This window comes from Puma concolor, chromosome A3 (assembly GCF_028749965.1).
Source record: "Puma concolor isolate L17-30 chromosome A3, mPumCon1.1.hap2, whole genome shotgun sequence".
In the NCBI taxonomy this organism is placed as follows: Eukaryota; Metazoa; Chordata; class Mammalia; order Carnivora; family Felidae; genus Puma; species Puma concolor.
Window position 1 is genome coordinate 140,000,094 of NC_141669.1, and position 27,479 is coordinate 140,027,572.

General features: G+C 65.4%; 1 protein-coding gene and 1 long non-coding RNA gene across 4 annotated transcripts; one reads left to right on the forward strand and one right to left on the reverse strand.

Annotated features, from left to right (window-relative positions):
• Nucleotides 1-528: 528 nt before the first annotated feature.
• Nucleotides 529-2,860, reverse strand: LOC147582870 (uncharacterized). Its single transcript, XR_015249592.1, has 3 exons — nucleotides 2,492-2,860; nucleotides 1,395-1,910; nucleotides 529-1,085 (listed from the first exon to the last, which is right to left on the reverse strand). It is a non-coding gene; the product is annotated as an uncharacterized LOC147582870 (long non-coding RNA).
• A 22-nt stretch (nucleotides 2,861-2,882) lies between these two features.
• On the forward strand, nucleotides 2,883-26,065 carry SLCO4A1 (solute carrier organic anion transporter family member 4A1). Of its 3 annotated transcripts, XM_086702658.1 has the most exons (12): nucleotides 2,883-3,015; nucleotides 12,917-13,779; nucleotides 14,801-14,891; nucleotides 15,781-15,902; nucleotides 16,102-16,213; nucleotides 19,344-19,498; nucleotides 20,732-20,927; nucleotides 21,872-22,037; nucleotides 22,128-22,300; nucleotides 22,568-22,632; nucleotides 23,048-23,196; nucleotides 24,913-26,065. In XM_086702658.1, the coding sequence occupies exons 1-12, from the start codon at nucleotides 2,942-2,944 to the stop codon at nucleotides 25,075-25,077; spliced, it is 2,331 nt and encodes a 776-aa protein (XP_086558784.1). In that variant the 5' UTR covers nucleotides 2,883-2,941; the 3' UTR covers nucleotides 25,078-26,065. The 3 variants fall into 3 exon arrangements, 1 of the variants encoding a protein (XP_086558784.1); XR_015249591.1 differs by lacking the exon at nucleotides 24,913-26,065 and having other exon boundaries at nucleotides 22,271-22,381; nucleotides 23,048-23,184; XR_015249590.1 differs by lacking the exons at nucleotides 23,048-23,196; nucleotides 24,913-26,065 and having other exon boundaries at nucleotides 22,128-22,381.
• The last annotated feature ends 1,414 nt before the right edge of the window (nucleotides 26,066-27,479 follow it).

The window sequence follows — 27,479 nt, forward strand, 5'->3', positions numbered from 1 at the left end:
CCGTCTAGTCGGGCAGGAAAGCCTGGACTCCTTCTTTCTCCACCAGAAACTAAAGTGTCACAGCAGCTTCTCTGAGCAGTGACCTGTTCAGTTAGGAGCGGCTCCTAAAAAGAACACGACGCCCCATCTGCTGCCTGTGGAGCGTCAGGGGCACTTCTGGTTTGACCATTAACTTGTCTTGAGACGCGGGGAACGCTTCTCCCTCTCTCTTTGCTTCTGTTCGTACGAGGAGATGTGAGATGTGCGTAAATACAGCGGGCGAACACGGAGAGAGGGTGTGCCGGTCGGCAGGAGCTTACACGTCTTGGTTTCCTGGGGTGCCTCCGGAGGTGACACCAGACAGTGGTGATCGACCGTAAAAATGTAACATGCCTGTTGTGAGTCTCCTAGAGAGGCTCTGACAGGCGGTGGCACGGCCTCCATGGGACCACAGGGGGGCCGGTGCAACTTGGGCACTTTTTTTCTTTTCCTTCTAATTACTTCCTCTCCAGACAAACCTCCCTGCCACCCCCCCCCCAACTCCCCCCAGAATAAAACTGAGTTCAGAATGTTCCAGGGCACTTTATCAGGTTGGCTTATTCTCAAAGGCTGCTGTGCTCTGTGAGTGACCTCTCGAAGGCCTCATCCCTGCTCTCCTAATCCGTCCCCCACACGCTGAAGGGCAGGGGTGGCTTGTGGAGAGCAGGCCACCACCCAGTCCCACGGCACCAGTGGCCCGGAGCGTGGGCCGGCACTTTCGGCCCCGTGACACCTGCCCCGAGGCACCTGGCTGCCCCCTTGGGCAGGCCACATAGGGCGTGGTCTCGGGCACACAGGTGCTCCCAGGGGCCTCCCGAGGTACCAAGGCACCGGCTTAACATTGGAGAACCAAAGGCCCGAGTTTTGCATTAATGTGCCTGAAACGTTCCTTCCTGATTTACCTTTCAAATTGCACCTGTGGATGAGTCCTGGAGGAGGGTCCCCGGTGAGGAGACTGTCCTATGTGACCCTGGGTTTGGTGGGGCCCACGCGGAGGGCCAGGAGCCCAGGCTCCCCGGGGGGCCTCGGGGACAGTGTTTCCCTGGGGTGGGTGATGCAGACAGTGCCTGAACAAGCACGGGGACAACAGTGAGTCACAGCGGGAACCGGCTTCTCTCCCCTTCCTTGTCCCACCCGCCGATCGTCCCACACGTCCCACACGTCCCACACGTCCAGGAGACGGGCTCCCCTCGTCAGCGACAGCCCTTCGGACGCCTGTCTGACACCAGCCCTTTTTCAGGCAAGAGGGTCTGTGGCCGGAGCGCTCGGCAGACAGTAGCATCTGTCTAGAACGTAACCCCACTTTCCATGTTCTCTTATCTGCGTCCGTGCTCTCCGATAAAGATACGGATTGGCCTTTTTAAAAGGAAACTCACTCTTTCAGTGAAATACATGAGTCGTCCAAAGGAAGATCATGTGTATGTAACAGTTTCAAGGCGTAGAATCCAAAATGAACTTGGAAACAGTGAGTCCCATGCTGCTTCTGCCATCTGAGGTGCGTTCACGGCATCACTCTCGCAGCGTCGGCCAGCCCTGTTCACACACTCCCAGGATGGGGAGCTCGCGATCTCCCAAAGGCATCTCTGGTCAGCTCCCAGCAGGCTCCGCACGGAGGCTGGGTCTGCAGACCAGCTCACCGTCCTTTCCTCGGGCGGGGATCTTGGCAGAGACCGTGCTCCCACTTTCTCCCAACAGCCTCCTCTTCCAGGCAGGCCAGCGAGGTTGCCTCACAGTCTCAGAGAGACGGTCTCCAGCTGGGAGCACAGGTGCTGGGGTTTCCTCTTAAAGGGCAGTGCGGGCAGTGGAGGCTAATGCTCCCGGAGCAGCGAGACTTTGCCCCAGCTTGCAGGTGTGGGGACAAAGGCAAAACCGGGGACCCTGGGAGCGGCCCTCTGAAGGCAGAGCATTTCATAAATAACGAGCAAATGTGGACATGACCGTAAGGCCCAGCAACCACCCCCGCTCCGCTGCGGCTCTCCTCCCCTCCCCCTGCACACACAGGAAGAGGCCAGCCTCCCTCCCTCCGGGGTGGTTGCACCCACCTCGAGCTCTGGGTGCTCCCCCTCACCGGCCTAAGGTCATGCTTTGGTCATTTCTCCCCTACCCCAACCTACCTCAGGATTTAAACACACACGGTTGACTTTTGTACATTTCTGTTAAAATACATTCATTTTGTGGCAACCAGAAAGCAAAAAGTCTTGTGGTCGTGATGTGTTGTTACTCTAGGAGTTTGGCAACCCCCAGGGCGCTTCCCTTTCTTCCCGCTCAGGGTTTTCAGGGACCTTTGAGGAGCTGTTGTCATCCCCCCCCACCCCGCGACGGAGGCTCCGAGAGATTAAGCCTCGTGTTCAAGGTCAGGCCGAAGAGAGCTGGGGCAGGGATTCAGACGGAACCTCCTTTCCACGGGGATGTGTCTGGTGCCCGTCACCCCCCCCCCCCCCAAGGGCTGCCATCTAAGGAAGGGTCATTTTACCGAGAAGGCTGCAGGCAGGGAACGCTGGATTCGCCGGGCAAGGGTGCTGGCCTCACCATGCGCCGCTGGGGCGAGCCCCCCCCCTCGAGCGGCACCCCCCCAACTCCCTCGGCCCCCTGCGGCCTTTCCGAAGGGTTGGGCGGGAAACTTCACTTCCTCCACCGCGGCCTCCACCACCGCCCGGGTCCCACACGCGCGGGTTCAGGTCTGAGTCACGCCCGGCCCGGGGACTTCACCGCTGGGCTCCAGGTTTCCGACCCGCGGCGGCGGAGGCCGGGCTGTCGCGGTTGGGGAGGGGTCGGGGAGCGGCCGGGGGCGACGGAGACCCGGGGGCCGGAGAGGCACGCCCCGCCCCGCCCCACCGCTGGGGGCGGGCCCGGGGCGCGGCGCGGCCATTGGCCCGGGTAGGTGGGGCCAGTGCCGGGCGGCCGGGCGGGGGCGCGGACGCGGATGAATGGAGCGGGAGGCGGCTGCGAGCGGCCGCCAGAGCGCGGAGCGCGGCGCGGCGGCCGGACCTCGGGACGGTGAGCGCTCCGGCGGGCGCGGGGCTCGGGGCGCCTTCGTGGGGCGCCGCCCGGGCGCGCCGGCCCCGGCCTGCTGACGTCAGGAGCGCGGCAGGTGCCCGCTGACGCCGGGCTGGGGCCAGCGGGCTCGAGGTGGCGCCGGCGCGGGCGGGGCGAGACGCAGGGCACGGGCGGTGCGCCCGGCGGCCCGGCCGCCTCTGGGAAATCCGAGGCAAATGCACCCCGGTCGCCGCCGGCAGCCCGGGCGGGAAGCCTTGGGGGGGGGGGTGGGGAGGGCGACGGGCAGGGGAGGGCAGGGCGGGAGCGGCCGGGCTGGTGGCCGGACAGGTGGCTGGGCGCGCTCGCAGGCGCAGGCCCCGCGGGTCAGCTCAGGGACGGACGCGCCTCCCCGGGGTGCAGAGTGGTGGCGGGCCGGGTCCGGGAGGAAATCGCCAGGCGCAGAAGTTTCTCGCGGGCGGCCGGGCTTTGTTCGCGCGCCGGCTGCGCTAAAGACACCCCGCGGCGGGGGCGCGGGCGGAGCGCTGGGCTTTGGGGCGGGCACGCGGGGCTGGTCCCCAGCCCGGGCGTCGCCGGCCGGCCCCTCTCCCGCCCCACCACGCCAGGCGCGGGTACCCCGGCGCGAGGCGCGGGGCGCGGCGGGGAGCGCCCGGGCGCCCGGGTGCCAGCAGAGGGCGGGGTGGGGGGGATGGAAGCGAGGGTGCGGACCCGCCTGAGGCGCCGCGGGGCACCCTTGGCCCCGGACCTGGAGACCCGAGGCAGGACGAGCCGGCCGGCCGTGCGGACCCGAGCGGGGCTCCGCGGGGTCAGCGCCACGAGGGTAGAGACCGGCCGCGTGCGTGCGCTCCCTCGTGGGCGGCGGACTGGGTGGAGGGGCCTGTTCCTCTCCGCAGCCGCGGGGGAGCGCAGTAGTTTTCCACCTGAAGGAACCAGCTTAGTCGCCGCTTTCCGCTGGGCTGTTTGGAACCTGGGTTCCTGCCGTCAGACCAGACCCTGGCTCTGGGGAGCCGGGCTGGGACCCCGCGACCCGGGAAGATCTCATTCCCTGTGTGGCACGGGACGTGGCCTTCAGAGGAGAGAAAGTGTCTGGTTTGAGCCGCTGTGTGTTCGTTCGAGTCTGACAATATCAGTAATGCTCACGGGGGAGAAGCTGTTTGCTGAGCAGTCGAAGGTGCCAGGCCCGGTGCTAAGTGCTCTGAGCGTTATCTCATGTAAGCCCCACAACAACCCTGTGGAGTGGGCTACTACCACTCCCATTTCACAGATGAATAAACCAAGGCACTGAGGAGTTAGGTGACTCGAGCACGGTCACACCGCTAGCATGTGATGGAGAGGTTTTCATCCAGACTTGGGTGCCTCCGGAGCTCTCACAGCCTTCATGCTGGTGGGGAGAAGGCAACCCGGGTGACCCGGCCTGACGCAGAGCAGTGTCCCAAAAGGTGGGCCCGTGGCTAAGGGGACTGGAGCATCCGGCAGGGATGGCCAATGCCCACGGATGCAGGGAGAGGAGGGAAGGGCCCCTCTGGCTGGACCCCCGTACTCTGGGCTGCCCTGCCTCAGTACTGCCTTCCTGCTGGACAGGCCTGGTGGACACTACCTGGAAAGTTTTTATGGGGCTGCTTACCTCCTGGGTGGCTGTGACCCAGTCCGCCCTGGGTGTGGCCCCTCAGGCAGGTGCCTGGGCAGGTCCCGACCGAGTCCCTCCCGACACCATGGTGAGGTGGCCGGGGCCTGGAGGCGGGGCTTGATGGTGGCCGAGTGAATGGAAGTCTCGGGGCTGATGTTTTCTGTCTGCTGGACACCTGTTCTGAGGGATTCGGCTCAGAGAGTCTGGCTGTCCCCAGTCTGCAGTGGACCCTCGCCTTGACAAACCGCTGCGGCAGTCCGGGCTCTGGGTCCGCTTCTGGGTCCGGCTTCTAAACGCTGTAGAAGTCTCCACGAGTGGTGATCCATTTCCTGGGCCGGCACTGCTGAGCCGGTGTCAGTGCTGAAGCTCGCTGGGGTGGTTTTGGTCCGGGAGGCCTCCCCGGGTTTCCGGCGGGTAGCAGAGCGGCGCCCGGTGCTCGCGGTCAGGAGGGGGCTCGACAGCTGGCCCGGCGCGAACCCAGAAGACCCGCCCAGCCCCAATTTCTGCTTCCTCTGTTGTGGACAGAAACCACGAAAATGTTCCCTCCTGAGCCACGTGGCCTCCTGTTCTCAGGCATGGCAAAGAGCCCATTGTCTGCTTTTGGAAGGGGATAGACAATAATCCTCAGAAACCCAGCTGCTTTTGTTCTGGAACATTGAGCTGCTTGTCTGGCCTGGGCCTGGTCGCGGTGAGCCCACTTCAGGGCAGGCCCGGGGCTCCACCACGGCAGGTAACCGACAGGCCCACCAGGCCCCTGCCCGTGGGTGGGAAGGAGGCACCAGCTCAGGTCTCTGGGGACCAGAGCTCGTGTGTGTCCGTGGAGCCCGGGGCCTGCTAGCAGGGGAGGAGACCGGCCTTCTGGGCCCCGGGTCGTATCCCCTCCTCGGCTGCTCATGGGGACTCTTCCTGCTGTAGGCCCTCAGCCTGCTGTTCTCAGATACCCCTCACATCCCCTTTGTGGCCATGGTGCACCCCCTCCCACCAGCATTACACAGAATTAGCCTCTTGAACCACATTTCTTGGGGCTGGTGGACATTTTGCACAACATCATGCCTTTTGCAGACGGCGCTCACAGCGTGGCCAGGTGTGGCCCACGGAGGACCAGGCACAGGGCGGGGCTTGCTCGCCAGGGCCTGGCCGCTCCGCTTATGGCCGCCCGGAGAGTCACAGGCTCCTGGGCTGGGGAACTTCAAACACATCCTCTCCTCCCACGGGGGCCCCCTTTCCTCATTGGCTTTTTATCCAGGAAGCCTTGGGGGTACCCGAGGCCACGTCCCTCGGCTCAGTGCCCTTTAGGGCTTGGGACCAGCTGAGCTGAGGGTGGTGCCCACTGGGCTGGGGGTCTGCCTCTCAGCAGGTGCTCTCAGCCTGGTACTTGGAGCCCCAGGCCTCAGAGGCCACCGGGACACGGCCCAGCCCAACCTGTGCCTCACCCAGCACCTCCAAACCCTATGAGGGCCCTTCTGCCAGTCTCCGTTTCTCACGAGCCCCAAGTGGTACCTAGACCCACCTGAGAAGAGGCTCACACCCTCCTCCCCGTGAGGCCACGCTTATGTTTAAGTGGAGAAATTGAGGCACAGAGAGTGCAGAGAAATCCACCACTGCCCAAGGTGGGAACGCTTGCGTGGCTGCAACACATCCTATCTTCATCCCTCCAGGGATCAAACGTGGGGAACTGGAAAGACCGGTAAACTTGGACTCCCCTCTCTCTGGCTCATCCGGCCCTCCCCACACTCCTGCCCGCTGGTGGGGACAAGGTGGGTGCAGGGACGTCCGTGCAGGACAGCCCCAAGGGACAGGTCCTTGGCTCTCTCCCAGCCTTCGTTGTTGACCTCCATGCAAAGTGGCCGGCTTCCTGCTCACCCTGGTATGCAAATTGGGATGACCAGCCCAGATCTGTCTGCCACCCGCAGTCTGCCCTCTGAATAGCTTTGGCCTCGTTTTCAACAAGTGAAAGTCCCCTCGTCTCCCTCAGTCAGAGGATAAGACACCAAGATGGATGTAGGAGACCAGAAAAGAGAGCTGCCTGAAGACCTCCACAAGTCAAGGGGTGAGGGCCCAGGGTCATAGGGACAAGGCCCAGGGCCCTAGGGGCAAGGGCCCAGGGTCACAGGGGCAAGGGTCCAGGGTCATAGGGACAAGCCTCAGGGCCCTAGGGGCGAGGGTCCAGGGTCACAGGGCAAGGACCCAGGATGCAGGGGGTTAGGAGGGAGAAGGGGAGGGGACAGGGAGGGGACCCACGTGCAGGAGCTCAGGCAGAGGCCACCATGTGGGGTGGCCATGTCACAGTGGCGTGGGCTGTGGCTGTCAACCTCAGAGCCATCGGTGCAAAGAAGGGGACCTACCGGCTGGAGCGCAGAGAGGAAGCAGAAGTGACACCAGCGTGTGTGTGTCCCCGGCTGCCACGTCCCCGGCGAACAGGGTTCAGGACGGAGCCTGGGAGCGCCCCGGCCCCTAACAGGAAAGGCCCCCCTGGGGCGCTGGCTGGGCCAGAGCCAGACTGAGCCGCCAGGCGAGGACCAGTAGCGCCGGGGGCGACCTGCGTCCTTCCCGCCCGCTGGGTTTGCGGGCAGCCTCCGCGTGGGGCGTGGGTGAGCGCACAAGGCCTGAGCCGGCAGAGGGGCTTGTGGGTACTAGGGCTGCTGCAGCCCTGGGTTGAGACCAGGACCCCGAGCCTCCCACACAGGGGCCCCCGGTGCTCACGCTGCGGCCGCTGGGGCCGGCGGGGCGGGGAGGAGATGCACCTGGAGTTCCTGGAGCCGAGTGGCTCGGACTCGGAGAGCTGTGGCTGTTGGCTGGGCCGGTGGAAGAGATCTGTGTTGTCCTCCTGAGCGAGCTCACCTCCCCCACCCCCCCCCCCCACACGTGTGCGTGCGCAGCCACGCCCTTGCCCCTCCCACCGGAGCCCCAGGTGCAGAGCCTCTGGCTGGAGGCTCCAGGGACCCCGTTGTCCTCGCCGCTAATCCTGGGCACCTAATCCCACAGGGCGCGTCTCCTATGGGAGCAGGGGGAGGGCCTCTGGCAGTAGGCGGAGGCTCCCAGGGACCCGGCACAAGCCTGGAGGACGGGGTAAGGCCCCGTACAGTGGCTCCCTGTGAAGGAGCTGCCTCCTCCCTGCACAGCTGGAGGACGGGGATGCTTTGTCTCTCCTCTCGGGTCTTGGGAAGCCCTCCCAGCGTCCCGCGGAGCATCTGGAGGCCCCAGATGCGCCTCCACAGGGCTGAAGGCAGCAGAGCAGCAGGGAGGGACGGCCCAGCGTGTGAGCAGGTGCTGCAGGGGGTGGAGGGCACCAGACGGAGCCCCCCAGTCCACTCCAGTCGCGGGGGCTCCTTCCTGCTGCCGCCACTGTTTGGGGGTCACGTGGCTGGGGCTCCCGTGGAGGCCTTTTCCCTCGTCCTGGGCAACACACACGGCTCCGTGGTAAAAGGACCCCCCTCCTGAGACCGGGGATCTCAGAGGTTATGTGTGCGTGGGAGAGGCCTCAGCCGGCACCAGGCTGCAGAATGCTCATGACCTGCGACAGTGGCGGGCGTCCTGCCAGATCCCACTGCCCTGAAGCCCTCCTCTCGGGGCCTCTGCTGGCCGCCTGCCTCCTGCCTCTGCTGGCTCTCGCAGCCTGTGCTGTTGTGATTGGTAGCGGGCAGTTTGCGGCTGGCTCTTAAATGGCTCCCGGGTGTAGGGGGGCTGTGAGCTCCTGGTGGATGGGACAGTGCCCCGGGGGTCCCCAAGCCCCGCTGCCCGGCACAGCCTCACGTACAGCAGGTGTCGGTGTAGAACCACCCGCCGCGGCGGCCCGAATTCTCCAGAGAAACACAGTCAATAGGAGATATTTATATATAAAGAGATTTATTATTAGAAACTTGGGCTGCACAACTGTGGAGGTTGACAATTCTCTAAATGGGCAGTCGGCAAGCTGGAGACCCAGGACACATAAAGGTGCGCTTCTGGCCTGAGGGCCGGCAGGGTGGGCTCGAGACCTGAGAAGAACAACGTGCTAGTTCGAGTCTTAAGTCAGGAAAAAGCCAATTCCCAGTTCAAAGGTAGCCAGGCAGAGAAATTCAGAGAAGGGTGAGCCCTGCCGCCCTATCCCGCCATTCGACTGGCTGGACGAGGCCCACACACCTGCATTGGGTCCACCAGTTCAGACGCTAATCTCTCCCAGAGACACCCCTGCCCACACACCTCGTGGCCCACCAGGTTGACAGGTGGAATCCACCATCATGCTGCCCTTGGCTCTGAGGCCGTGGCCGTGGCTCTGGGCCAGACTCTGAGCGGTGGTCTGGGTGGAGGAGGGGGAGGAGTCGTCAGGGGTGAGATGCCCTGGGGTCCTTTTGGGTGGGGGTACCCGCGGGCTGTGCCTGGAGCCCCCGGGGGGTGAGGGCGGCCTCGCGGCCCGTCCCTCCCGCTGTGGGGTCTGTCTGCCCCTCGGCTCCCGCGGCCGGCCTCCTGCGTCCACACGCTCCCTCCTCCACCGTCCGGCTACCTTGCCCGGCCCCTCTGCACCAGCGCCAGTGAGCACCTTGGCACTGGCTGGACCCGGCTCAGCAATCCAGTGAGGCCCGATCGGCAGGTGGGAAGCCGACACACGTTCTGTACAAACGGTTCCCAGCGGACAGAAACTAGGCACCTGTCACATGCTCACAGGGCCTCGGGAGCAAGGCTTCTCCGAGCGCAGCCGTGATATCCGGCCCTCGCCTCCACGTCCGCACCACCGGGCTCGGCCAGTGCGGCCGACTGCTGTCATGCAGGACCCCGTTCTCTAGCAGGCCTCCGCGGTGACGTGTCGGGCCTCGGGCACACACAGCAAGCTTCGGCATGGCCGTCTGTGCATCCACCCCCAGGCTTTGGCACACGATAGTGTCCAGGCAGGGCCGTGTGAGATCCTGGCATGAGCACCCTCTCCTCGCTCACGCCACAGTGCCGGGAGCGCCGGGGCCACCGGGAGGGCCGGCCTCCTCATTCCCCATCCAGAGCGTCCGTCCGGAAGGGTGAGAGCCGGACAGACAAAGAACTCCAGCCTCCAGGAGGCACAGGAAACCTGGGGCGGAGCTGCAGGCGTAAGGTTGCAAAGGCTTTTCCACAGCGTGCTGACCTGGCCGCGGACAGCAAGGAGAGGCGGCCGTGCCCGCCGCAGTCAGCCTCCTGGCGGAACCCCTGGAGGAGGCGCCAGGGCCGGCGGCCCTGAACGCTGCTGATAATTCTTACCGTGTGCGGGTGGCAGCCACAAGTGGGTCGCCGGCCAGCACCCCGACTGGCGGTTCAATTTGCTAATTTAAATAATGGGACGCATAGGATTTGGCCTGAGCCTTACACACTCACGTCCGAGGTCCGTCCACAGTGTTGGTGCAGGTGGGATTTTCCCACTGACTTGGGGCTGCTCGTGGGTGCTCGCTTGTGGCTTTTGATTTCAGATCTTGTGCCTGGCCCCAGTCACAACAGCTGGCTGTCCCGCCGCCTCCTGAACCCTGCTGTGGGCCTGATCTTTCCGGGTCACCTGCCCTGTGTCTCTCCTGCAGGGGCGGGGCGTGTGAGGCGAGCCCAGAGCTGGGGCAGCAGGCGTCTGCCCGCGGCTGGTGTCTCCGCCACTTACTGGAAACGCCGACCCACGAATAATTCCCAAGGCCCCATCCCGGCCTGTCATCCACGCAGGCTGCTGGTGGCCTCCCTGAGCTGCCCGTGGCCCCTGCTGGCCTTCACCTGGTTGAGGTTCCTCTGCTTCCGGGCCTGCCCCAGACGATGTGTGCATTGTGCGTGCAAAGGTGCAGATGGCTCTGTGTGCACGCGTGGACCCGCACGCACGTGTGTGTTGGTGCATCTAGAGGAAACCACGCCACAGCGACAGCACGGGCTGGCCTCTGGGCCTTGGCATTTCTGGGAACGTCCAGCCCTCGTGGTATCTCTCCGTGTGTCTGTTTCGGCAGCCCGCCCGTGCCGGGGCTCGCACTGGCTGCTCTCTTCTGCGAGGCTCTGCCGTGGTCCGGGCGCCTGTGCTGCGTGGGCTGGAGGTGGCCCCTCGGCCATCAGCTGCAGCACCCGCTCCGCCTGTCCTGCAGGGTCCCCAGGAGCTACCCCCTCCCCACTCTGCTCACAGCAGAGCCAGGCCTACAAGGCTGGGAGGCGCTACAAGTAACTAGCAAGGCACCTGGAACACTAGTGGCCGCCGTGGGACGACGTCGCTGTCCCTGCACGGCCTCGGGACTCGGTGTGGATGGCCTGGCGGCGCCCCCTTCACGGGGAGCAGCCAGCCCCGTGCGCGAACGCCACCATCAGTCGGGGTTCTTTCAGCACGGTGTTGGCGAGGACGGCCGTGTCGCACGCACGCGGCTCCCGGGTGTCTGTCAAGCTCAGCCGCCCCACCCCCTCTTGTGGCGTCCTCGGCGGCTGCCTTCGCCAAGCTTCCCAAACCGGGGGCTTAAAGCCGCAGGACTTCAGCCTCTCCCGGCTCTGCGGGCCAGAGCCTGAGGTCAGCGGGCCTTGTGCCGTCTGGAGGCTCCAGGAGAGGGTCTTCGTGCCCTGGGAGCCCCTGGCCTCCTGGTGACTGCGTCTCTCCGCTCTTGGCTCCCGTTGTCATGTGACTTCTCTGTGTCTTCTCTTCTAAGGACCCTTGTCACTGGATTGGGGCCCACCCCAATCCAGATGACCTCATCTCAAACCATTAACGACGTCTGCAAAGGCTTTTTCCAAATAAGGTCGCACTCGGTGTCTGGGTGGACACTGGCTGTTTTGGGGAGACCCCCGTTCGCCCAGCGCAGGGCCCGACGAGGCAGCGCCCCGTAACCGGGTCCCTGAAGGAGTCTCAGCCGGCGAAAGTGGACGGGAGGCAGCTCTGGACACCCTCGTCTCTGTGCCTGGTGGGGGCGTGGGTGGGAGTGAACCCCTGTGGCCTGATGCTCTGGGTCTGAGGACACGTCGGGGTCCTGAGTCACCAGCCACGGGGCCCCAGCCCTGGGGGAGGCCAGCAGGCGGCTCCGGGCCTCCGAGCACAACCCCGTGATGTTTCCCGTGCCTCCCACGGCGTGAGGCTCCCCAGGATGGCTGGGCCTCAGAAACACTCTGCATACAAAGTGGCCCGGCCCCAAAGGTGAAGGGCGTGGCGGTGTCCTGGGGCTGCCGGACGGCAGACCACAGACCGGACGCTGACACAGCAGGTGTTGAGGGTCTTAGTCCTGGGAGCAGGATGCCTGGGACGGAGGTGCGGCCGCGAGGGAGCACCTGCCCGGGGGACAGTGTTCTGTGCGCACGTGGTGTTCGCTCTGCGTGTGCCTGAGTTCGGACGCCGGTCACAGTGAACTGGGGCCCGCACTGACCCCCGAATCTGACCTCAGTCACCTCTTCGAAGGCCCTGGCCCAAACACGCCCCCGTTCTGAGGGGCCGGCGGTCGGGGCTGCAGCACGCCTTCCTTGGGGAGGACCGTCAGCCCCGAGAAGCAGAGACTATGTGGGGTTTGCCAGAAGCAGGTGGGCTACGGGGAGGGTCCGGCGTCTTCTCCCGCAGGGAGCGCGAGCGGGACGACAGTTTAGTTCTGGCGGGAGCGCCGGCCGCGCAGGGGGGGCGCCCAGAAGCCACCGTGTACCCGGCAGGATGTGCTGCCCTTTCTAACGGAGGGCGGGCTGGGGGTGTGGGGGCCAGGAGGGAACGGGGCTGGGCTGGGGCCTCGGCGGAGAGGAGTGTCTGCCTTTCTCCTAACCCGTCCGCGTGGCCGCACACGTGCTTTGCGGCGACATCCCGAAAAACGTGCCGTGGGCAGCAAGCACCGTGGCCGCAGAACAAGCCGGGCCAGCTGTGGCGCCCTTTTCCCCTCCCGCGTGGCCCGCGCCCTCCAAGTGCTGGACTGCAATGATGTCCCCTTTGTGCTGAGGGCACGGAAAGCTAGTGGGGTGTGAGTCTCCTGCGGAAGTGAGGCAGGACGGTCAGTGCGGAGACCGCGTCCACACGGGGCAGCCCTCCCAGCAGCAAAGCGCACGGCTCACGCCGGCCGGGCACAGGCCGGGGCGGGGGGCGGGGGGGCCATCCGGCTCGGTCCCTCTGTGCCTCAGCCCCGCTCCCCGACTGTGGCTTGCTCACGTGTGTGGGTCTGGGAGGTCCGGCCCCGGATTCAGAAGGGGGCTGGCCAGGGAAGGTCAAACCCCATCAGACTGGGTAGCGGACAGCAGAGCCATCAGCTGCCCCGAGGGACCGGGCACGGGGTGGGGGGTGGGGAGGGGGACACGCTCCCCGCGATATCCGTGCATCCGAGGGCAGATGTAAGCTTTCTGACCCGGAAACTCTTCTCACAGGACGAACCGGCCCCCGGAATACCGTTCGGCGGCTTCCGTGGCCGCCCCCGGGACCCCCCCCCCGGCGGAGATGCCTCAGCACTCGACGGGGGACAAGCCCCCGACGTCGGTGCCACAGCTGGTCCTCCCGAGCCCGCCCTCGGCCGCGGACGGCGGGAGCGGCCACAGCACCCCCAGCAGGCGGGCGTCCCTCGGCTCGCCCCCCAGCCACGACGCCCTGGGCTCCTGCAGCCAGCCGCTGTGCCAGCCGCCGGCCGGGAAGCGTGACCCCCGGGCGGCCCCCGAGACGCGCCGCGTGGCTGCGGGGCCACAGAGCACAGTGTGTGGCTGGCGGGCCTTCGCGCCCGAGTGCCTGCGGGCCTTCAACACGCCCAGGGCCTTCCTGCTCTTCCTGTGTGCGGCCGCCTTCCTGCAGGGCATGACCGTGAACGGCTTCATCAACACGGTCATCACCTCCATCGAGCGCCGCTACGACCTGCGCAGCTACCAGAGCGGCCTCATCGCCAGCTCCTACGACGTGGCCGCCTGCCTGTGCCTCACCTTCGTCAGCTACTTTGGGGGCACCGGCCACAAGCCGCGCTGGCTGGGCTGGGGCGTGCTGGTCATGGGCGCCGGCTCGCTGGTGTTCGCGCTGCCCCACTTCGCCGCGGGCGCCTATGAGGCGGAGGGTGCCGAGGGCCTGGGCGCGTGCCGGGCCAACCGCAGCCTGGCCTGCGGGGACCGCGCCTCCGGCCTGTCCGCCTACCGCCTGGTCTTCATGCTGGGCCAGTTCCTGCACGGTGCAGGCGCCACGCCGCTCTACACGCTGGGCGTCACCTACCTGGACGAGAACGTCAAGTCCAGCCACTCGCCCGTCTACATCGGTGAGTGGGGTCGCAGGCGAGGCAGCGGGCGAGCGCAGGGGCTGGCGGTGGTCCTGGCCGACCTCAGCCTGGCCCCCAGCATGTCTTGGGGGTCCGGGGGGGGCGCGCGCAGAGTAAGTGGGCCCAGGGCTGGCTCGTGCCCCGGGTCAGCCAGGCGCTGCCCTGCTGCCCCTGGGACTGGGCTCAAGCCTCACGCTCCCGCTGAGACACCCTCGTTTGTGGGGGGGAGGGGGGTGTCAGAATTCGGGGTTTTCAACCTCGTGGCACCACGTCCCCGCATCCCTCCTGCCAGGCCAGGCTTTCCCAGGGAGAGGTGCTCGGGGACGCGCGCGAGGGACCGGCCGGCGCTCCAAGGCCTGCCCTGACCCCGTCAGCTGGCTGCAGCCTGCTCGTTCCCACCTCAGACTCTGTCCCCCTAGTCACCTAGCGGTGCCGACCCAGGGACGTTGGGGTCTCCTTAGTCCAGCGACGCCCTGGTGGGCCTGTGATGCTGCGTGGAGATAGCCGTGGCCTGGAACACGGGCTCTGGGGGGCTTTGCTCTTCCGGGAGAAAGGGTCCAAATAACGTCTGCGGTCGGCTTGGCCAGGAAAGCTGTAAAATTTTTTTAAATGTTTACTTATTTGAGAGAGAGAGAGAGAGAGAGAGCGCGCGCGCGCAAGCAGGGGAGGGACAGAGAGAGAAAGAGGACAGAGAATCCTAAGCAGGCTCCATGCCATCAGCAGAGAGCCAGACGCAGAGCTCGAACTCACGAGCCATGAGATCGTGACCTGAGCCAAACTCAGATGCCCACCCGACTGAGCCCCCAGGCGCCCCCAGAAAAATCTTAAAAGCAGCCAGATTTCAGACTCTGTGAAGGCCTCCCCGACGTAAACCCTGGCCCAAAGGGTCCGTGTGACGGGGGCAGATAGGTGCAGACACACGGAGTGGGGGGCTCCTCGCAGGTGGGCTTCTGAGTGTCAGTGGCTCACGAGCCCTGGGGCAGTGGACGTGGCCGGCCTCAACCTCTCTGCTTCTCCCCAGCCATCTTCTACACGGCGGCCATCCTCGGCCCCGCCGCTGGCTACCTGATCGGAGGCACCCTGCTCAACATTTACACAGAAGTAGGCCGACAGTGAGTGGCCCCAGCTGAATCTGCCCCACGCGGACGGCACCTCGCCTGGGCGGTGGCTTCCTCAGAGCAGGACACACAGCAGGAAGAAGCTGGGCTGGCCCTGCTCTGGCGGCCCCGGGGTCTGGGGTCTGGGTGGGGGGTGCGGCCCTGGGGTCTGGGGGGGGCTGGCCCTGCTCTGGCAGCCCCGGGGTCTGGGGGGGTGGTCCCCAGGGGCCTTGGGGGGGCTGGCCCTGCTCTGGCGGCCCCGGGGTCTGGGGGTCCCTGAGTGCAGGCCCTGAGGACGGAGACCTGGAACCAGGCGAGACCAGGTCACCAGTTCTCTGATACCCTTTGCAGAACTGAGAGCAGATTTCGTGCTGCCAATGTGAGCTTCTGTGTGGGGTTTTCCACACCAGGCAGGTCTCTTCTGATACCCGTTGGGGGTCCTAAATTCAGCTCAGGTCTGACAGACTTCCCAGGGTCAGCACAGACCCCACAGGTGAAGGCTCAGCCTTAGGAGACCACCCCCTGCAGACTCCAGCCTCAGGCACTGGGTCCCCACAACTTCCGTCCCACCTGGCTACAAATCGGGGTTCCCACTGCCCCGTCCTTGGGTTTCGTGAGTGGCTAGGACAGCTCCCAGACCTCAGGAATGTGCTTTATGCACCAGATTACCGGTTTATTAAGCAGATTACGACCCAGGAGCCGCCAGATGGAGGAGGTGGAGAGGCCAGGTGTGGGAGGGGGTGCGGGCTTCCGTGATGTGCAGTGCGCCACCCCAGCACCCCCCCCCCCCGGAGCCCTCCGATCCCCTGGGCTAAGGTCTTTCTGGAGCAGCGTGCGGATGCCCGGTGTGGGCGCCCTGAGTGCACGTGGGCAGGACGCTGACCCCAAGTGTCTCCCCCCACAGGACGGAGCTGACCACCGAGAGCCCCCTGTGGGTCGGCGCCTGGTGGGTGGGCTTCCTGGGGGCGGGAGCCGCCGCCTTCCTCATCGCCATCCCCATCCTCGGCTACCCCCGGCAGCTGCCAGGTGGGTGCATCGCTCCTCTGTCCTCCTGGGGGGGCACCCCTGGGGAGTCCGGGCCCTTCGCCTTCGGGGCGAGGCCACCGTCCTGCAGGGCCAGCCCGGCCACGTGCAGCTGACCCTCAGGCGCCCCCAGGCCTGGGAGGGGGGAGCCTCAGGCAGAGACCTTGGTCCCTGCCACTCGCCGACGTCTGTGTCCTTCCAGGGTCCCGACACTACGTGGTCATGAGAGCGTCGGAGACATGCCGGCTGAAGGACAGAGGCCACGAGGCAGCCAGCAACCCCGACTTCGGGAAAACCATCAGAGACCTGCCTCTGTAAGGACCTTGTGGGCGGTGGGGGGGGGGGCGCTCCTGCCCGTGCCCATGTATCCTGCAGACCCTTGGGGGGCCCACACATGCCGGACCTTGACCCCAAGCTAGGAGAGTCCGCGTGGCGCCTCCAGGGCCGCGGTGAGCACACAGCTTCTGAACCTACTTTGTGGCCCCACGGACTCGAGGTCTCAGCCCCGAAATCCGGGCTGGGAGATTCAGAGCTGCACACAGAGCCGGTGAGGGACAGTCCCGACGGAGGGCCCTCACTCTGCTGTGTCCTCTGTCCTCTGACCTTCTCATTAAGGTCACCTGCACGTGCCAGGGTTCCAGGCTCACGCCCTCTCTCTGCCTTGAGGCCTCTGACGACCCAGGAAGGGATGGGACTGTCTCCGGCCCCCTGCCCTCACTGCCCTGCAGCAGCCCCCACTCCTCGTGTGCTCCCCTCCCTTGTGTGAGACCTGGTCTTGTTTTGTGGGCTTCAAGGACCCCTGGCTTGCTCTGGTCTCAGGGAGACTCGGGGCCCTGGGGGGGGGGGGCTCCTGGCCGCCCACACCCTCTTCACGGGACCAGGCATCGCACAGGGGGCTCTTGAGGGAATGGGGAAGGAGCCCCCAGACGGCCTCCAGCCTGATTCCTCGGCCTCGCTGAGTACCCCCTGCCCCCCAGTAGTCTGGAGCCGGAGCCCAGGAACGGCCATGTCTAACTGGCCTCGTGGGGCCAGGGGCTGTTGGTGGCAGGAATGAGCCCTCGTTGCCTACCTTCGCCGTGGGAAGGGTGGAGGGGCGTCGGGGCCGAAGGTGGCCTCCGGGGAAGCCCCGGGGCTGTCTGCTGTCCGGTGGAGAGGAGGCAGGGCTGGCGTGCTAGGGGTGGAAGGTGGACGGGCCTGCCTCGCTTCGGGCTTTGTTCTCCTGCGTCCTGCTTCCTGTGGGGCCACCCAAGAGCTGCCCGCTCAGCAGGGTGCCCCAAGGCAGGTAAGCCGCCAGGGGCCGCACCGGGCAGGGGCGCAAGAGCGTCTGTGTGAAGGCCGGGTCGCCCCGTCTCCCGGCAGCCACGGGGAGGTGCTCTGAGCTGGAGCAGGGCCACCACTGCCCCACATGCAGGGCTAGGGACCCAGCACGTCAGCAGCGCTGGGGACAGAGGGCCGAGAAGAGGTCTGTGTCCAGGCTTAGTTCCCTTGCCAGTTGCCGGTAATAAAATAAATCCTGGAACGTGTGCCCTCTGTTAACATCACGACTAGTTCTCCGAGCAAATTCAACACCAGATTTTAGCAGAGCCACCTAGAGCCTGGGACGGTCTGCACACCCTGGGGAGGGTCGCCTGCCCCCCCCCCACAAGCCTAGCCGAGCGCCCCGAAGCCTGGGCCGATCTGAACAAGACCCAGGGAAGGGGCCAGCCAGACACAGGGCGTCCCCCATACAAGGCAGGACCTTCGAGCCCCAACAGAGGAGGTCCCGGGGAGGGGCCGGTGCCCTGGGCCCCCCCCCGAGCCCCCACCCACCAGCACCCCTCTTCTTCCCTTCATGGACATGGGACCCAAATAATTAACCAAAAAGCATTGTTTTCAGTCTTCCGGCTCGAAAGTCAGTTTTGCATGTGTGTCGCTCTGGGGCGGGTCAGGTGCCACGAGCCGCGTGGAACGTCTTTCCTTCGCCTCCTCCGGCCGCCTGCTCGCGTGTCCCGGTGCAAAGCCTAGTCACGGCTGCACAGCACGTCCCTACTTCCAAGATCCAATAGCCGGCCTGTGGCAGGGCCTCGCTGCTGTCGGGGGGGCCCAGGGGGCTCCGGTGCCCCACCGCCAAGATGTGAGCAGGGACTCTGGGCTCCCTCCCAGTGTGAGCACGACCAGCAGCGGGGTCTCCGGGGCCGGGGCTCACGAGGACGGGCTTCACGTGTGGCACAGCCCTGAGCTGCAGACCCGGAGAGCTAAGCCCCGAGGGCCATTTCAGAGCCGGCCCCCACGGTGGGCTGAGGGTAGTCATTCAGTTCCAGGGTTTGCTTTCTCGTAGGTGCGGGAGAGGGAGGCGGTGACCCGGGGCTCCAGAGAAAACCCTGCCCCCAGCCCACATCACTCCCCGGGGGCCAGGGACAGAAGCGTACCGGTCTGTACCTCGGTGCCCAGGTCCAGGCACCTGCCGCCCGGCGGCTCTGGGAATCGGGAAAGCAGTAGAGCCTCAAGTGCGGGCGGCTGGCTGCCCCCCAAGGCCGAGCTTCCGAACTTGCGGACCCCCCGCGGCTGTAATTTCGTTCCCACTCCAAGCGTCGTGCCTCCACTGCCCCGTAAGGACGGTGTGCTGTGTTCTATGCTGCGTGTGTGGTCGGCACACCCGGGCGCCAGCCCTGCTCGGCCCGAATCCCCAACAAGGTGCAGAGCAGTCCGGCCAGAGCCAGCGGCCCTCGGAGAAACGTGCTCACGCGAGGGCAGGCGGTGTGGGGCAGGGCCTGGTGCCCAGCCCGTCGCTCGGGGCAGGGACACAGGCGGGCAGCAGTCAGAGCCCGCGTCGGGCACTCACAGAGGTCTCTCCGCTTCTCGGTGAGACCTGAGGCCGAGAGCGCCACGGGGCCGTGCAGGGCTCCCCGCCCTGATCCCCAAAGGGAAGCAAGGCCGGCCTCACTAGGGAACGGGCAGGTCAGGTCCGAGGGGCCAGGGCCAAGGTCCTTCCTCAGGATCCCTACGACACCACCCCCAAAGTACACACCAGCCCGGTCCACCCAGAGGCTCCTTGGAGGGCCCCCTTCTCGAGAGCTGGTGGCTGAGAAAGGACCCCAGCCTTCAGTGCCGGTCCCCATCCGTGGGGACCTGGCCAGTCCTGGACTTGGGGACAGCCGCCTCCCCCGGCCCCCGGCTCCTGACTCCCCCCACTGCCAAGTGATTCCACGGTTTTGTGGTTGCTCGGGGTCTCTCCCCACGCCAGAGCTGAACTGTGGCGGAGGCGGTGAGGAGGTTGATTTGGCGGCTTGCTTTCCTGGAGCTGGTTCTCCGCCAGCCTCACACCCCGTCCCGACCGCTCTGGGGGAGACGTGGAGGGCCCCCCACTCCCCAGCCCCCTGCGCTCCCCTCTGGAAGGGCACTTCCTCCCTGCTCTGGCCTGCTCTGACTCTCTCTCTGTCTCTTCTCTCTCGTCTCCCCATCCAGCTCCATCTGGCTCCTACTGAAAAACCCCACGTTCATCTTGCTGTGCCTGGCGGGAGCCACCGAGGCCACACTCATCGCAGGCATGTCCACGTTTGGCCCCAAGTTCCTGGAGTCCCAGTTCAGCCTGAGCGCCTCGGAAGCTGCCACCTTGTTCGGTGAGAAAACTCGCTGAATCCTCGGGGTCCTCTGACTTTTCGTGAGTTCTCGGACGAGCGAGGGGTATCCCGAGTCTCTTTTACAAGCGCACGCGGCTCCTGTACGCGCGAGGACACGCGGGCGCGTGGTCCTGCAGGGGAGGCCCCCGGAGCAGGTGCTGGGCCGTGTGCAGTGTTGCTTCGTGGGTCTGATGGTCCTTCCCGGGAGGTGGGGAGCACGGACCACAGCGTGCTGACCTCCTGGGGGGTCCACTCTGGCTGGGAGGGTCCGGGGCGAGCTCATCGCCTGTGACGCCCGCTCACCCCCTCCAGCGTCCCTGGCTTATTGCAGAAAGGGTTTGGCTAGAGGCATCCAGACCCTCAGGCCCGGTTGCACCCGGGAGCCAGGTGGCCGGCGTCCCAGGATTTCACGGGACCGTGAGGTCGGAGCCCCAGGACCCGCCCGGCCAGAGACATTCTGTGGCCAGAGCCAGGCTGGCCCCCCCGAGGAGAACGAGGGCCCTGCTTAGACCCCCTCCTGCTGCTGCCCAGAGGGCACCTGCAGCCTCACGGAGAACACACCAGGCGGGACGCGTTACCAGACAAGGGGTCGATGCCGGGCCCTGCCAGACGTGGCGTGGATCCTGGCCGGGAGGGTCAACACCCCGTGTGGAATGTGGGGACTTCTGGGCAGCACATGGGCCAGTGCAGGTCGCCCCCCGGCCCTCGGGGTTCTGTTCCGGCACGGGGCTTGGGCATTCAGTTAGGGACCCCCTCCCCCTATCTAATGCCCCCAGACACCCCTCCTTGCCTGGCCTCTCGGTCCCATCCACCAGCGCCTCCCCTTTCCCAAAGCGGCCCCCTCCCTGTGCTCACATTGTCCCAGAACAGCCACCCGCTCTGGGGTCCTCCGGGCTGCAGCCCAGAGCTGGAAGGGGTCCATGTCAGAGCCGGCTTTGGTCCTTGCTGGAGAGGCAGGCCCACCGAGCCCCACACCCGTCCGCACCCCGTCCCTGGGACGGCCTGGGAGCCGCGCGCCAACTAATCCCAGCTTCCCGTGAAATGGCGCGGGCCACGGATTTCTCGAAGGTGGCCCACAGCTGGACTCGCAGAAGCTGTGGTTTTCTGGGGAGCACAGTCCCTGGGCGGCCTCCCGGTCAGGCGGGCAGCGGGCTATTGGCCTCTCCCCCTCCCAGTCCTGCCCCGCCCCTGTGGCCCCGCAGGACCTCACCGAGCACGTCCCCTCTGCCGCAGGGTACCTGGTGGTGCCTGCCGGGGGTGGCGGCACCTTCCTGGGTGGCTTCTTCGTGAACAAGTTCAAGCTCCGTGGTGCGGGCATCATCAAGCTGTGCCTTTTCTGTGCCCTGACCAGCCTGCTGGCCATCTTCGTGTTCTTCATGCACTGTCCCAACGTGCCCGTGGCGGGTGTGACCGCCAGCTACCACGGCGGGTAAGGACCGAGAGGTGCCCGGGAGAAGGGGAGAGCCCAGCGCACCTGTCGGAGGCACCGGTGGCCCCGGGGGATGGTGGCGGTGGGGTGGGGACTCGGTCACTGTTTGGAGAGGATCAGGGCTAACGGTCACTGAAAGCCCGGCATCGGCCCTTTGGAAGCCCCGGGCTCCGTCCCAGCCCCAAGCCCGGGGTTCCCATCTGGAAAACGAGACTCCGCTCACCCAGCCGCTCTCCACGTGTGGACGTGGAAGGTGGCCCAGGGTCGGCTCCCGTGTGTGACCGAGTCACGGGAATGTGAGAGCGACAGCCGGTCAGGCTAATATCTGAAGCAGGCTGCGACGGTGGCCGCTGGGACGGGCGGCCCCTCTCAGGGACTCCTGGTGCCGCTGGCGGGTCAGGACCGCAGAACTCAAAGTGGCCGTGGGAGCACTGTCCCCCGACAGGACCGCCACGGTCCCCCCACGAGGAGACCGTGCTGCCACGGGAGGGAGGCAGGCGGGTCCCGGGCCAGCTCCCAGGGAGGGTGCTGAGGGAGGCGGGAAGGGTCCGGATGGGCATGGGGTCTTCCATCTGAGTGGAAAGAGAAGGAAGCCCGCGCGTCCGTGATGGCCACCGTGTGCACGCGCCCCTGAGCCGTGCAGGTGCACAGCTGTCACCTGAGGGGCTGGTGCCTCTGGGGGGCGCTTTGTCCCCGGGCGCTCTGAACCACCTGCCCGTCCAACCACCAAGTCGGGGGAAGTGCGCCGCGCACACGGAGAGCAGAGCGGAGCGCGGTTTGCGTGGCGTGAGAACGCCCAGCGGGTCTACGGGCAGGAGGCAGGGAGGGGAGCACCGGGAACCTCGGGAACCGGAGGCCGTGGCTGGGGGTTGGGGGCCGCGAGGCCCCAGGCTGGGCTCCCCACCCGGCCCCAGCCCCACCGCCCCCTCGTCTCCTGCCCGCAGCCTCCTGCCCCAGGGCCACCTGGAGCTGACCGCCGCCTGCAACGCGGCCTGCGGCTGCCGGCCCGAGCTCTACAGCCCCGTGTGCGGCTCCGACGGCCTCACGTACTTCTCGCCCTGCTACGCGGGCTGCCCGGAGGCGGCCGAACCCGGCCCCGGCGGCCAGAAGGTGAGCGTGGCCGCCGCCCCCCGTGCCGTCCGCGCCCCGGGAGGGCCCCTGCCCCTTCCTCCGGTAATCCGCGCTGTTTGCGCCCCTCAGGTGTACCGAGACTGTAGCTGTGTCCCTCAGAATTTTTCCTCTGGTTTTGGCCATGCCACTGCAGGGAAATGCACCTCAACTTGTCAAAGAAAGCCCCTCCTTCTGGTTTTCATATTCGTTGTAATCATATTTACATTCCTCAGCAGCATTCCTGCGCTCACGGCAACGTTACGGTAAGCCCGGGCCTGGGTTTTGCTCAGGCCCAGAACCTTCCCTTGCAGCACGCTGCGGTGGAGCTCTGCAGATCCCGCGGGGTACGTGCCGGGCCCCCCAAACGCCGCGGCAGGAGAGAGCCAACTGCCTCTGTGAGGTGCTTGCCACCTGGGGAGGTGGCCACTGCAGCCTGGGGCGTGGCCAGGACTTGGCTGCTAGCGTGGGGGGTGTGACTTGGCAGACGGCCCCACCTCCCCGGGCGCTGACGCGGCTGTCTCACGTTTCAGGTGTGTCTGTGACCGGCAGAGATCGTTTGCGCTGGGAATCCAGTGGATTGTGGTTAGAACTCTAGGTACTGTGCCCCGTGAGGAAGCCACGTACAGTTGCGTAGTGCGTTCGCTGCACAAGGGCACCCGGCCTGTGTCCCCTCACGCGGCGGGTGTGCATTCGGGAACAGCTAGTGCCCGCTTTGGAGAAGGACGCCATCCCCTCGCCGTCCACTAGGGGGACCCATGGTCATTTATTTGCCTTTTCCTGATTAGCACAAAGGGTCCAGGGGAGTCGCGGGTGATTCGGCACCTCTCCCCCCCCCCCCCCCCCCCCGGTGCCAAGTCCCCAGAAAGGAACATTTACGTCCAGTCCGCACCCCCCCCCCCCCCGCGGACACCAGTGGCTGACTGACGTCACCCTTCTGGGTCTCGTCGCTGCCCACCCGCCCCCTCTGGCCCCCCGCGCGGGTTGGGTCCTGAGTGAGCCTCTTTCTGCAGGGGGCATCCCGGGGCCCATCGCCTTCGGCTGGGTGATCGACAAGGCGTGCCTGCTCTGGCAGGACCAGTGTGGCCAGCAGGGCTCCTGCTTCGTGTACCAGAACTCGGCCATGAGCCGCTACATGCTCATCGCGGGGCTGGTGTACAAGGTGAGTGCGGGGGCGCGCTGGAGGCGGGCGGTCCCGGGTCGGCTCCAGAGGCCCCGGGGTCTCCTCCTGCTGGCCCAGGGGCCCAGGCTTTCCACCGGGGCCTTCCAGCCGCTCGAACCCGGGGCCCCGGTTCCCAGAAGCGGCCTCCTTCCCAAGTGAGAGCCCGGCCCCAGCCCCACGAAGCCCCTGCCTGCCGGGGCCTCCCCCCTGCCGCTGGCCCCGGACTCTGGTCCCCTAGGGCTTTGCAGGGATAAGACCCCGCTCCGTCCTGCGAGGGCAGATTCTGGCGGGCCTGTCGGTGTCTGGGGGCTGTCGGGGCGGGGCTTATGGACCCCTGAGCAATTCCGCTTCCTGACCTTGAGGTGCCTGGGGCGCTGGCCCACCCTCCGCCCGACCCTGGGAAGAGAAACTGCCCGCTTTATCACGTGTTTCGTGTCGTGTGGGGAGAAGCACGGTATTTATAGTTTGAATTTTCCCCGATGGGAGGGACACGGAACCTTCACAATAAAGTGAAATCCTGGGGCCAGCCTGTAGGAGTGTCTCGATTTTCTTCTCTGGGTGGGGGGGCTGCTCAGGGGTCCCCCCCTTGCCTCACGTTTGTCTGGAAGCATCTCGGGGATGGCGAATCCTCAGCCCCCTGGGCTTATCTCCACACGGATTAGCATAATAATAGCCACGTGTGAGAAGGGATTTGCGTGACCCCAGCAGAAGGCAAGGGGTCAGTCGGAGGGGGACATGGCTTCCTGGGAGCTGCCCCCGACTTTTCCTCTGTGCCCCTGTGCCCGGAGCAACAGGCCGGTACCCGGGCCGTCTGTCCACCCAGACGATGAGCCCTCTGCGTCAGCACAGCGGTTACGGTGACTTCTCAGGTCAGTGTTAGTTTCAGCAGGAGTAGCAGACAGGTTCTCAACGCACCCCCTCTGATCCCTGCGCCAGAGTGGACACGGGTGCCAGGCTTCTCAGGCTGGTGATGCTCCCAGAAACGCTAAAACCCAGCATCTGCACGTTAAAACACACACGTGTACAGGGGCGCCTGGGGGGCTCAGTCAGTTACGTGTCCAACTCAGGGTCAAGGCATGATCTCACAGTTCGTGGGTTCGAGCCCCGCGTCGGGCTCTGTGCTGACAGCTCGGACCCTGGAGCCTGCTTCAGATCCTGTGTCTCCCTCTCTCTCTGCCCTCCCCCCCCCCCAAAATAAACAAACTTTTTTTTAATTACAAAAAACCCTGAAGATCTTTATTCCTCAGTTCTGGGAGCCAGAGGTCCGAAATCCGCACGTCAGTTCCTTCTGGGGGCTCTGACGGAGGGTCTGCTCCAGCCCCGTCTCTGCCCCTGTGTTGCGTGGCCTTCCCCTGGGTGTCTCTGTAAAGCCACTGTCTCCTTGCTCCCACGAGGACACCTGTCACTGCAGGCAGGCCCACCCGACACCCAGGATGATTTCATCTCAACCTTCTGAACTTAATTACACCTGCCAAGACACCGCTCCCACGATAGGCTCTGGGGTTCCACACGGGGGGACACTGTTCAGCCCAGGACGAACCCCCCCACCCCATCCAGGGCCAGTATGTCGTCAAATGCTGGTTTTCATTCCTTCACTGACAGTATGGGTGTCCACGCAGGGGCGGGTTATGCAGGAAAGATGGGTCTTCTCTCCGGAAGCGGGGTCCTCGGGACCTCGGGAGCAACCGGGCCGCCTGGCCTCTTCCTCTCTCCCAGGTACTGGGCTTGTTGTTCTTTGCCGCCGCCTGCCTCCTGTACAAGCATCCGTTGGAGGCTCCCAATGGCCTAGAAGCTTCTCTGCCCAGCCAGTCCTCGGCCTCCGACACCCCCATGGACCTCCAGGACACCCCCTCGGCCCTCCAGCTCCAGAGTGACGTCTGACCGCCCACCCGTCTGCCTAGGGACACGAGCCAGCAAGCACTGTCTGATTTCTCCCCAGAAGGGCTGACCCCTCGCCGATTGATACCCCAGGGCTGAGGACCCTCCAAAAATCTCTCCTAGGATCCTGAGGGTACTAAGCTGGTGGGGGCCGCACGTCCGAGTCTCAGAGACGCCGAAGAGGAAGAACGCAAGGCATGGGGGGACACGGCGCGCCTCCCCCCTAGCCCCGGGGGAGAGTGTGACGGTCCCTCTGGCTCAGGAAGACCGAGGCCCCGCAGCCCAGCCCTTCTCACAGTCCGTGAACGGACAGAGCCGCGAGGCACTGGATTTTGCCCGGGGGCCTCGAGAACCCCGGATGCGTCGACAGCTGTGATTTTCAGCCTCTCTATGCGATCTGAGCTGCACTGTTACAGAAAGTCCAGAACCACCTGCCGGCCGGTGTGAAGCTGGCAGCCGCCGGGGGGTTCGGAAGTCACCGTTCTGTCCTGGAGACTGGAGAAGCGCCCATCACTGCCTGTGGCGCGCACACGGGGCTCGTGCCGCTCCTGTTCATCGTGACACCGTCGACGCCGCGGGGTGGGAATTACAAAGCCCTGACCCCCGCCGGGGCGTGTCACCGGCCGTGCTCCCGAACGGGCCTCATTTGGCGCATCTGGGGACCAGCCTGGCTCCGACTTCCTGTGTCTCTTCTGATGCGGGGCAGCTGGGCGGGCAGCCGTCCCCAGGGGCACGGTCCCTGCTGCCCCCTCCCGTCCTCAGAGCTGCAGCGGGACGGGACGCGTCGCAAAAGCAGATATTTATGGACCAATATTTTGCAGAACCTTATTTATAGAATTTGTCTTTTACCTGCTCGTGTGGTGGGCATAGCGGCCGGCTCAGCGGACATTCGTGAACTCTTCCTGGAGGACACTGGGACTCCAATGGAATGTTCGCGGGTGTCCTCAGTCAAAATTATGTGTAAATAAATATATTTTGATATTTAAAGCAAGCTTCTCTGGCCAATGTGTTTTCTTTCTACGAAGGTGCAGAGTTTGATGTTTGTACACCCCCTTCGTGTGGGTTTTTGTGAGTTTGCGCCCCAAAGCCAGTGTCGGGCTGCCCCGGGGACAAGCGCTCCGTTGGCCCTGCGCCCTCCCGGTTGGCCTCTCGCCACCCGCCTCGCCAGTGACCCCCGTTGTGCCCCAAGAGTCCCCTCCCTTGGGGGCCCAGCGCCAGCTGGGTGGGCCTGAGCCCTCCACCCAGGGTCCCACTTTCCTGAGGGACCCGCAGCACCAGGATTCAGATGGGGACGGCCGGATTCAGCAGGTAGCTCGGGAAGGGTGTGCGTGTGTGTGAGAGGGGACACAAAGGGAGACACCCCCCCCACCCCCACTGGGCTTTCTCCCTGGGTATCCAGATCTGACGCAGTCCCTCCCAGGTGGAGCCCAGAGAGTCCACAACTACGGCCCGGGGGGGCCCTGGGGGCAGCTCACAGGTGTCCTGGACACCAGTCTCACCAGCCGGCCCACGTGGACCCACGTCCCGGACGGGCCTTTCCTTCCACTCCCCACGCTTGAATCCTGACCCGGCCGCTTTCGTTGGCCAAGGTTTACGTGGTGAGCAGGAAACGGCCTCCCTGGCCTTCTGGACCACGTTCGAGAATTGACGGGGCACCTACTGTATCCCAGGCCCTGTGCTGAGTGGCGGGGAATGGGGGAGACACTGCCTGAGAGGTCCCCACGGCAAACCCAGGCCGGGTGGGAGGGCAGCGGGCCCGGGGACACACAGCCTGGCAGGGGCGCTGGGACCCTCTTAGGTGCGCCAATGCTCTCTCCCCAGAGGAGGAGGCCCTCAAACCCCCTTCATCCTGGTGGACGCTGGTACCTCTGGATTCCCTCCACCCTGTCTTTGCCCTTGAAGAGGGTCCAAGCTGGGGTGGCGCTCACTTAAGCTCATGTCTTTTTCTAAGCAGCTTTATTGAAATGCGAATCACCCACTTAAAGTAAACTAGGGGCGCCCGGGTGGCTCAGTAGGTTAAGCGTCCAACTCTTGATTTCGGCTCAGGTCACGATCCCAGGGTCATGGGATCGAGCCCCTTGTCGGGCTCTGCGCTGAGCACGGAGTCTGCTGGGGGTTCTCTCTCTCTGTCTCTCTGACCCTCCCTCTCTTCCTCTCTCTGAAAATAAATAAATAAACGTAAAAAAATAAAGGAAAACTCAGTGGGTCTTGGTCTGTTCACAGGATTGGACCAGCATTGCCAAGGCCGGCTGGAACGTTCTCCTCGCGGAGACCCCCCTTGGCCTGCGCCCCCCAGCTCCCCCCCCACCCCTGCAGCCACGAATCCACTCTCCTCCCTGTTTGCCTCCTCGGAGCATTTGCTGTGGGCGGGACCGCACCGATGGCGTCTTCCACGCCTGCTGTGC